The sequence below is a fragment of the Xenia sp. Carnegie-2017 genome, unplaced genomic scaffold (assembly GCF_021976095.1).
Source record: "Xenia sp. Carnegie-2017 unplaced genomic scaffold, XeniaSp_v1 HiC_scaffold_2, whole genome shotgun sequence".
NCBI lineage: Eukaryota > Metazoa > Cnidaria > Anthozoa > Malacalcyonacea > Xeniidae > Xenia > Xenia sp. Carnegie-2017.
The window spans coordinates 93,458-105,091 of record NW_025813482.1 but is presented as its reverse complement, the minus strand read 5'-3'; the positions used below and the strand labels follow the sequence as shown (position 1 = coordinate 105,091).

General features: G+C 34.1%; 1 protein-coding gene across 1 annotated transcript; it reads left to right on the top strand.

Moving 5' to 3' along the window:
• Positions 1–580: 580 nt before the first annotated feature.
• On the top strand, positions 581–7,901 carry LOC124440698. Its single transcript, XM_046991123.1, has 4 exons — positions 581–1,535; positions 4,173–4,388; positions 5,857–6,119; positions 7,314–7,901. The coding sequence occupies exons 1-4, from the start codon at positions 661–663 to the stop codon at positions 7,493–7,495; spliced, it is 1,536 nt and encodes a 511-aa protein (XP_046847079.1). The 5' UTR covers positions 581–660; the 3' UTR covers positions 7,496–7,901.
• The last annotated feature ends 3,733 nt before the right edge of the window (positions 7,902–11,634 follow it).

Here is an 11,634-nt window from a genome sequence, read left to right as displayed (position 1 = left end):
TTAAATGGCCGTTGGCCCAATCTAAACACATGGGAATAGTGCTCGAATTAAGAAACCCTAAAAATCACTCGCCCTCGGCATATTTTTCCCCCCACTCTTTCATTTTTTGATTGAATCATCAAAACGGAAATTATTTTATTACCCGAGCACGAGTATATACGCCTAAGCAGGCGTCTTGTTTTCGTATAAATCCACTATATATTTGCTATGTATTTCAAGAGTTGATGCCTTCATTTTTGTCTTCAACTTTTGTGATAGACGCGTGATCGGTGATCCAGTCTTATTTTAAGATCAGTGTATCGATCTTTCACTTTCGGTCAACAAACTTAAATATTATGATTTCCGAAAATCGAAAGAATTCTTTACTGGTAAATCATAACTGAAATAATCCAGGCTAAGTAACTGAAAACCATCCGCTTATCTGAATGTGTTAACCCTAATTAAAATTCTGACTACGATTATTGCTGCAGGTAGATACCCTAACACTTGTATGTAGTTTTTTTAAAACAAAAGAATCCATTTAGGCTTGAACCGTAAAGCAGGTACCATTTTTTCAAGTTTTTTTAAGCGCTTGCATCTCAAAAGGAAAACAAGTGATTAGCATACAAGTAATTCTTCTAAAAAAAGATCAAGTTAACATACCAATCACATCGCTTCAAAATGAATGGAATAAATTGTGCATTGCTACTTTTTGTGGTTAGCAATTTATTGGTACAGTGCGAATGCGATAACGTTACAACAAGAAGGGCACTCGCCGCTGTTGACAGCTACGTAAACCTTGGAACTGTTGGTACATTTTCAGTTGGCTTTACTCAAACAGTCATCAGTTTTTTGCTTGAAGAATATATGAACCGTAAGTGTTACTCCTTAACAATCAAGGTCTTAAACAATATGAAAGTACGATCATTTGTCAAACCTACGATATACCTACTGTATGGAAAGACAGTAAGCCCTCCGATGTTATTTATCAATCCTATAGAAAATAAGCAAGGCGATGCAGAAATTTTTAAACACACAGAAATTGTAAAAATAGCTGGAGATGACGATCAGATTAAAGGATATTTATGCTACCAAGTCAATACAAGTAGAACAACTATAGAAGGAAAAAAATTCTGTGTTGGTTTTGATGTTGCGGATAAAGACAACGAGTTCTATGTCTTTACTGCAGATTTTGAAACTAATATACGAAGTCAATTAGATTTTTTGCCAATGAAGTCTGCAAGAGAAGAAGGACAAAGCATGCAAGAAAACGATAAGGAACTGAAAATAAAAATATACACGCAGATGACGACCGGTAAAAACGCACTCATTTATGTAAGAGTGGACAGCTTAAACGTCATCAAAACGTATCAGAGTGCTCTTGCCAAACGCGAGCTAACGCTACTTGGATCAATTGCTTTGGGAGCTGTCACTGGCATAGCAGGAACCTTGGCACAAGCTGCTTATAGATATTGTAAAAGTGTTTATGGCACTGTTCTTGCTATAGAAAATTTATCTAAGGACTCAGATCCCTTTGTTTTATACGATCCAGAATGGTAAGTTTACAAAATTAAAAGCAAAGAGTGTGCATACTACTTATAAAACCCATAATAAACTCAACTATACTTTAAAGTTAATGGTTTGAGCCCGGGAGTATCGTTACATGTTTTTGGTTGTAGATCGTCCAGTTTAGTAAAGTCCTGAGAAGGACTGTTGTTGTTGTTGTCGACTTACGTTTCGACAATATTAGCGGTAGTCATCTTCAGAGTCAAATGAGGAATAAACGTCAGGCCACAGTATAGGAATATTCAGTAGGTCCACTTCGCGTGCAATATGCTGCTGTATATTTAATTAGATTACTGGCTGCCAGGCTGCCGTTAGCTATTTTATCATTCCTATTGGTCAAAAAAAAAGCAATTGACTGGCTGCTACTATGGTAATTGCATGTGTAATAAGATATGCGTGGCAGGAAAAAATTCAATAGAGTGGCTCTACTGTATATAATATTCACAATACTGAGATCAGGCTGGCCATATTTGTTATGTGGTTCTTACGTCATCGTATTTTGTGAACAGGAAATTTGTGCGCGTGGAGGTGTCAAATGTGAATTGTCATCGTGGATCAATCTATGCCCTGTCTACACGTATCCGGATAAATTTAAAAACGCCCAAACAAACCGTAAACTTTTGAAAACGCCGTCCAGAGTGGAAATTTTTGAAAACGGAAAAAAATTATTGTCGTGTGGATGGGTGAAACCGTAAAAATATAAAAACGATGACGTATTAACTATGAACCAGTTCTCCGCGCGGTGAATTTTTCAATTTGAGCTGCGTCTTGTTCGGACTGAGTAAGAAATGTATCTAAAATATCAGAATATTTGGATTGGCATGTCTCCCTGTCAACATTCTCCGCAGTTCTTATCGCTTTATACTCGAGAGTAACGTTTAAAAGGAGTTCCACCTCATCGTCTGTCCATACAAAGTTTTCCGTTCTTGGATTTTGACGACTTTTCTAAGGCGTTTGACATATTTTCGAAGTGTATTTACAAGCAACGCAAAGGAGAGTTCCACTTCAAGTGTGATAAAAGCACATGTAGTCGTGTACGTACATGTTATTTGCAGGCTCATCTTGCATCTGCGTATGGTTAGATGTAATTTTATCAGCTTTAGCAAATATATCCGGACACGTGTGGACGGGCAAAAAGATCTGAAAAGATCGCGTGTGAACGCAGAAGTTTTTAAAACCGTAAAAATATTTTTGCGTTTTCAAATTCATCCGGATACGTGTAGACAGGGCCTTAAAGTAATGTGATTTTAAAACATGGCCATAGCCACTCGGGTAATCAGCATCCAGTATTTTCGTGTTCTATATCTCACAGTGCCTACAATTCATGAATTGGTATGGGCTATTATGCTCTAAGAAAATGCACAGATGGAGGGAAAACAATGGAATGCACAATCAACTATACTTTATAGCGCCTTACATGCGGCCAATAGATTTGCATCTCTAAGAAATGATTTCAATATTTCGATATGAACGAAGTGGCGAATAAATTTGTTAATTATATATAACAAGCAGCCCTTCTGGTAAAAAATTTGTTCTAACTGGCTTAGGACATTTTCTCGTTAATTAATTTCCTGTTCTGCACCTTCGAGTTATTAAAGTTTTACAAAAAAAATTAAACAAATTTTCTGAAGGAATAGTCAAATGTTGGTAAAATGTATCGACAAAAATATTTATTAATCCTTGTTGAAGATAATGCACAAGGAAAATAAGTTCTACTATCCAGAAAACACAATTCAGACTATTAATTTTTACTGACGCATTCCAAAGGAATAAAAGTTGACTAGTCAAAACTTCTAATATAGTAGGTGAAAAAAATGCTGACATGTTTCATAGGAAAAGTTAGTAGCGCGCAGTTGTGAACTACTTTTATCCGCTGAACACAAAAATGCATGTTACCGAAGCTGATATTGTGATCCTCAGTGAGAAAATGACGTCATTAAATGGGATGTCAATAAAATAGCGACAGCAGAGAGATCAAATTTTAACCCACTGATTATCACTGGCCGTTTTTCTTTCCTTTCCACCTAAAGTTGAAACATTATGGTGTGGTAGACTCTTTTTACGTTAGCAGTAGCCCTTTATTTAAAAATCAATTTTCAATTTTGATTGCCACGCATGCATGATAGTTAAAAAGATTTACCAAATATTTATGGCCAACATATTGGTTAGAAATCGGATGACTGATTCAATTTGCGTATTGTGCAGTACAGAATTCAGTGTGACTAGTAAAACAAAGAATAGAATAAAGCATTTAATCTTGAAAGTCATAAAAAATACATATGATAAAAAAGTTTTGTTTGGGTTTAACAAAGAGTTTTGTTTGCAAGTTAATTTTTGTCTGCTTGTTTTTTAAGATAAGTAAGATTCTGAAAACATTACTAATATAGGCCAAGACTCCATACAGAAATAAAAAAATAAATAGGCTTTTCTTGAATATAGAAATACAGTTCTTACTGACAGTAAACAAAAAAAATATGTAAACAACTATGTTATTCTTGTATATGTTTCAAATTTATGTCGATATTATACTTAGGCTCATAGAGTAAAATAAAATATAAAAAGAAACGCAAATATTTGTCTTATTTATGACCAATATAAATCTCTTCAACCGTTACTTACTGTCCTAGGTACGCTCAGGAAGGAATAAGTGTTGAAACATTCATTCCATCAAAAGTAGAAGAAGGTCAATCTATGCAAGTTACTTTAACTTCGTCAAAAAAAATTGTGGGTACATCAGTATTTGTGATATGTTTTAAAGTGCGAGGTGAAGATCCAAAACAAACTAAACGTTTGGTGCTTGCAATCTGGTGGCTCCCACTTGGGCAAGGAGGACAGAAAAAACGGTAAGCAATCATGCTGCATTAAGCCTTGCTCAAACGAGCATAACATTTTCCTTCAATATCGCACAACTTTGTTGTAATATGATGTTGGCACCGTTTGACCATTAATACAGCTAATATTGAATGATGTTGGACAATGTTGCCTGAAATTAGACTAAAGTCAAATTTTCAACCAACATTTTATGCTAATTTTTTATGTTGTAGTCGTTTGACTACGTTTGACAACATTTGTTGTCTTTAGGCATACGTAGTTGTGTGTTGAATTAAAATTTCTCGTAAATGATTGAATAAAACTCCTTTTGCGCCATTCTTTGATCCATTTTCTCATTTTATTCTTGTCAAGCTTCTTCTGTTATCAACAAGCTCTAATATGTACAAAGATGCGAAACAACGCCGAATTTTTATGTCTTAGCTGTCAACCGACATATTGTTTCAATAAAAACCTACTATGACCCGTCGATCGAGCCAATCAAAATAGTAAAAGTTGGCCCCGTTTAACCAGTTCCTGATAAAAAGTCGCAACATCGGCCAAAAAAGTCGGAAAATGTTGCTAGGAATGTTAAGCTCGATTGACCAAGGCTTTAGGAAACACTGCAATATGTAATTTTTAAATTCTATAGAAATTAACAACTACGAAAAGATTTCCATGTTTGGATGGCCTGATCCAAATACGCAAAATTATCCAACCCTAACCCTAATCCAGACCGAGGGTAAGTCAACTCTAGCCATAAACCCAAGTGTTTGGATCCGGCCATCAATTGAAAAAGTTAAGTTGTGTTTGCTCTAAGAAAGATTTTTGTTTGCGCGTGTTTACCTGAACTTTGCACTCCCCTAACTCGAATACCATAATTTTTTCGGTGCAAAGCAGTTTCAAAACAAGTTTCTTTATAGCAGTCCTCTAAAGAAAAGCAAACTTTGTAAAAACTTTAGGAAATATTATTTTTACAAAAGAAGTCTAAGTATACCACTTGTATTAAGATCTAGAATATCACTCTAGTAGTACACTGACATTGTAGCACAATATCTCTGTTCACTCAAAGAAACATAAAAGTCCGAAGAGAATACTATCTTTACGTCGCGGACACATGCTTTTTGTTAATCGAACAACGTTCTGTAGAATTTAAGTAAAATATGCACATTGTGTATTTCCATTGCGTGATTTGCAACCTTTCCTGTACATTAAGAAAACTTAACTCTATCCATTTTTAACTTGTGTGGTGATAATTTTGCTAAGAAGGTTATCATATTCAACGTTTTTCGTATTCTAATATGATTGGAGCATATTAACTCATTTCAGAGAAATATTTTAATGATTGAACTGTCTAGTTAACTTTACTACGCTAGTTGATCAGTGTAACCACTGACCATACAAGGCTAATTTATTATCAAAAATATTTTTTTTTAATTTAATGAAGTCAATTATATTTACCAACCATTTGTATAAATTAACTGTAAAATATTCTTTCAAAAGGTACTCTGTGTCAATGATGGCTTCCCGTGATGCTAAAGAGAGTGTTAAGCCCTTGTTAAAAGATTATGCAAAAGTCATCAAAAATTATCCAAAAGATGAGAAAAAAGCGAATCAAAATAATCCCAAAGCCAACGATTATTTATATTTTGGTGACAAGAAAAATCGTGAAGCTATTCGCTATATATCTGTTGGAGGGGATTATTATGAACAAGGTTATATTTTTTGGAAACTTCCTATAGATTGTGAGGGAAAAAAAGCAGGAGGTAAGACCTGAATTATGATAAAAATAAGTTGAAGCAATACTGACGTTTCTTTAAATGTTATAACTCTTTCGAAACATAAATATTGAACTGGCACCCAGCCAGGATTTGTTTCATCCTTTAATAATCAGGTTAATAAAGTTCATTCTGATTTTTGTTCCTTTTATATATGTGAATCATCGTTAATTGTTGCTTTTTTTCTTCAAAATTCTTTTCAATGCATTTCATTAATCATTTTATGATATTCTCCATTTCAATGACAACTTCCTTTACTCAGTCAGTGGTGAGTGTCTCATTAGGAGACTCTCTCTCTAAACAATGCTCAAACTAACCATGCGCAGTGAGTGTAATATAAAGCACGTATAAAAATTTCCCCTCTATACTATCACCTATTCACCATTGTCCAAAAATACTTCCTACCCTTGGAAAATAGGATGTATACGTACATACACATTTTTTAAACAATAATGGTGCAATCTTGATTGTTATTAGATAAGACATAACATTTAATTCTCAATGTTTCGCCAACTATAGAAATCTAAATATGCACGTGACAACTGAAAATACAAATAGTAAAGTGTTGGAATCTTCCTTGAGATTTTCAAGCGTTTTAATAAAATTTTAGCTCGAATCATTGAGATTAAACTCGCAAAGAAACACATAAAGGGTTACATAGTCAGCATAGGCAGAAATGCTGGGGGGGGGGGTGAGAGAAAATGTCTTCTCCCCATTTTGTTCTAAAATCATTTATTTCACTTAAGGAAAACTACTATTACATACTAAAATATTTAGTCCACAGTCCACTCTATTTCAAAATAGAATTGTGCCTTTTACTGTCACCTAGGAACAGGTAGGTCCAGGAGAGTTTTCATCAAGTATTTAAGTGGAAAAGACGAAAGCGTACTGCACTACTTATGTTCAGTCGGAGATTTCTGCTTGTCAAGGTCATTTTCTGTTTAAGCACGGAAAATTTGTTGCTTCTGTACAAAATATTTTAAAAGCTTCTAAAATTATAAATAATAGTAAAGCAATTATTGAATTCGGTTTTTGCAAGATACCAAAACTTCGAAAGCATTTATATCCTGCATTAGTTTTGTGACCAAAGCAATGTACAATTCTTGATATCATGCTCAATCTCATTCAGTACTTGTTGAACATTTGTTCATATTATTACTACCATGGTTGGCTTTTTTGCAGGAGGTCAAGTCAAAGTAAGAACCCTTAAACTATTGACAGCAATTGGAAATGGAAATAAGAATATGATGGCCGTGAAAGTATTTGGAACTTCGCAGACAGCAGCTGCATATGGTCCCAACGATTGCTTCATACCTGAACCTGTAGATTATGAATATACGGACGACCAGACACCTCTTCAATAAGCAATTTGCGGTGCAAAATGTTCCCGTGGTGATTCACAAAATACTCTTACCATTATTATTTTAAAAAATTATTTAATCGGTGATCATAAAGAACTAAATTGAATTAAGAAAGTCTGCATTTTTTGCTGTTTTCATAAAACTCTTCAGCCTCTCTTAATAATGTACATGGTTTAGCTTTAACCGTGCACTTTGTGCAAACAGCAAGTGTGAACTGGCTTCTTACCGTGAAAAACTTATAAGGGGCGGTATTTTTAGCCAGTAAAAATATTCGCAGGAGGTTGGGGGTGCAAGTTTTGAAAGTGCTTTTTGCTACACTGAATGTAGCTTATTGACCGCTGCTAAATTAATATTAAAAAACCCAATTATATATAATTGCAAACACGACCAATAAGATTTTGAGCATTCCGATTTTTGATGACTGCTCCATGTTCTTACCATGCAATTGCTAGGGGCATCCAAGCCTCCTTTTTTGGAAGTAATGGTTGAGGTAAGTAAGCTTATTTTTTCTAGGACGTATATGTAGCTGCAAAAATGAGAATCGTGAATCATCAAAAGGAAGCTTTTGTACAACTTTAAACTGCGTATGCATCTTTTATGCATCATCAAACCATTTGTTGAACTCATAACGGCAGAAGTACGCAAGAATAATGCAAACTATACGTTAATTAAACAGAATAGATTTAAATAATCTCTGTTCGCAATCACATTTTGAAAAACAACTATTAACTTGATACCTAGAAGATACTTGTGCTATGGTAAGGTGTTAATGGCATGTCACAAAGTTGACCAATCATTGTAAAATCATTATAAATCAATATTTATTTCAACACCCCTACCGAAACATTAATCAACTAACATAAATTTATAAAATATTTACAAATGAAAAGTTCAAATACATCAGAAGCGAACATTTTAAGTCTTTGTCTAGACAGTCTTTAGTAAACCTATAAGACATATTATCACCAGTACAAAGATTTTTGACAGTAAATCAAAACCGTTTTTAACTTCTTCTCTAATACAAATATATTTTATGTCAATGTGCTTCGATCGTTGATAGTTCATAGGATTGTTGGTTAATGTTATAGCACTTTAAGCATCACAGTATTGCAGCATTTGAATAAAAAAAAAATCATTCAAAAGTTGAGAACGAAATTTGCCTCTTGGACTGCTAAACTCAATAACATGTACTAAATGTACATCGAAAGTTAATGGTGCTACATTGAGCTGCTTTGTACCCTTCCATACAATGAGAGCACCATCTTTACTAAGTTAAACACCATATACAGTGATGCATACATTTCGAATCACCCCAATTTGCAACACAAAAACAAATTAAATGTGTTTTTCTTTTAAAAACAAGATGTGTATCAGAATACCCTTGAGATATTGCAGTAAATGCTTAGCAGTATTCAGGTAAACTGCTGTTGGAGGTAATAGGTAATGTGAGAGCTTTGTAACACTTTACTCAAATCAGGTCCTGTAGATGTCATCGCATGGATATATTATGTTTCCAACTATTTTTCTGCCTACCTTGCTATACAGGCTGAGATTCCTCATGACGACGACCTTGATTACCAAAATTTCCATCTTTAACTTGTTCAATATCTTTTTAATATAATTGTTCTGACTCATTTTAATTTTCTCTTTCTTACAACTGATATCACTAACTAAGATTGCGCTAAACTTTTCTTAAACTTTTTAAACAACGCACACGACACTAAGATTATATCATCTACCTAAATTATTTAAAATTTCATTGATTTTGTCGGCTGCTTTAACATAAAAACAATTTTCAGATTTGGATTGAATAAAAGCTTCATTAATTAAATACGAGTGAAGTACATTATTCCACTTTCTGCCATTTTTCTTCAATCCAGGTGCCAAATCACGCAGATTCTCTATATTTGGTTCTTGATTTGTAAATACATGAAAAGGTGTTTTCGTATTTTTTATGTAGCGATTTTAAATGCATGCATGTAGATATCTTTAATGCGTAAGTCCTCAATGTTTTAGGCAAATTTGATTGAATGAGTAAGCATCTAGTTATGTCGTAATGGGATCTGCAGTTTCTTTCAACTGTTCCATTTTGGTGTTGTGAATAAGGGGAACACATGCCATTCTTTATACAAAACTTCACTAAAATATTACTGAAAGCTTGTGATGTAAACTCCTTTCCATTATCACTCGTAAGACGTTACACTCATACCATATAGATGACATTTTTTTTCCTTTTCCTCAAGGCAGTCACACGTGCTTTTCGATAAGTAGATCATTATTATACCTGAATATACTTATATCTATACTTAATATAAAACATAACGAAAGCTGTCTATAGCTTTGGGGCTTATGGAGGCCTGCTAAATCACAATGCACTAATTGTAAAATTCAATCCGCACACCTATCTCCATTTTGTTTCGTGATTTTTTATTCCACACATGCCTCAACATTTTTATACCATCCATAACACTTCTTGACTAAGAATATCATTAACATTGCAGTTGCCCAAGACTTCGTGCCAACCTCTTATAGATTTGGATTTGCCATTTTGTTTCAGTGACATAATAGAGGATAGCGCACTCAGTTCAAAAGCATGAATTGATTGAGAATCATTTGGAGAAAATTTACAGTATGCCACAAACTGCAGCATGAGAAAGGAATCAAAATTTTCATTGAGATAAATACGCATTGAATTTCCGGTGAAAGTTTGATTCGTACTCAAATATATTCCTCATCTGTTAAGCTTTGAATGAAAACAAATAAAAATACGATTCCAGCCATTATCTGTCGCGGTATTTAATACGTAAAACAATACACATATAGTGAGTATTGCAAGGGGTTATCTAGGAAAATAGTTTCAACAAAATACAGTTGTTACATGTTTGTAGATGTAGATCGTCCAGGCTAGTAGAGTCCCGAGAAGGACTGTTGATGTTGACTGACGTTTCGGAAACCTTATGGGTAGTCATCCGGTTCTTATGTCATTGTATTGTGTGTACAGGAAATGTGTGGGTGTCAATTATATATAGTTATAGTGGTTAATCTAAAGTAATGTGTTTAGTTTCTCGTTTGTTTGTATTGTGAATAAGTCGTTTGTAAAGAGCCTGTAATTGATGTGATCTGTTCAGGGGGCTTTGTTCTAAGTTGGTATACCAACTTTCTAATGTAAGCCGTTCTAACGTTGTTTCTTTGTAGCGCATTTGTACTCAGAGTCTTGTGTTTAATTTCCTGCGTGTCTCCGCGACAGAGGAGGCGTTGCAGTCGAAGCAGTTTATTTTGTAAACTGCACCTTGTCCAAAATCCATAACGTGATGCTCAAACTAATAAATCGGACAAAAATCAACAGACAACCAGGGGCGAAATTTTAAGGTGGTATGGAGAATTTAAAGGTGCATTTGTGCTCAGGGAGACAACATTCCACCTCGTAATTGGGCGCAAGCAAACATGAAAATAAAATGTTTGCAGACAGTGCTTTTTGGAAACGAGAAAACCCATCTTTTTTAAGCTGGCTTGTCGATTGTAAACCTGAAGCTAAATACTATATAAATGAGCTCACCGGTCACTTAAATCATAGACGTGGCAATGTAACACAAGATTTACTTGCTTACCACAGCCTTCAACATCAAGTAATGTTATCGTAAAAAAAATGACGGCATTTTATTGACATATGTTTATGGTTAAAAAAGTACACTCTCCATTATAAATTTGATAATTGACAATGAATAAGCGACATCTAATTGCAGTAAGAATGTTCATGTTCAAGAATCAGAAAAGCATAAATTATAATGAAACCTTCCATTTTTCATAATAATCATATCACACTTTATTCGCGTTAGAAAATACAGTGTCCATAAAAAATAAGATTTTGATAATTTCTTGAACAATAAATATTGGAAAATTTGATGTTTGGTGTTCACTTGAACTTAGACCGCATCATTATGCCTCACACGCTAATTAGACAATGAATTTCTTCATGCTATTGTAAAAATTGTATTTCTTGCTGAAAGGTTAGTGAAAACTATTTTCACGAGGTCTCAAAACTTAGGCTCTTAAATCAAATTTTGTACTTATAAGTTCACCTTGTAAATAAGTACTTTACAGGAAATATCATTAGATGTGCTTGAATAAAAATTATCATATAT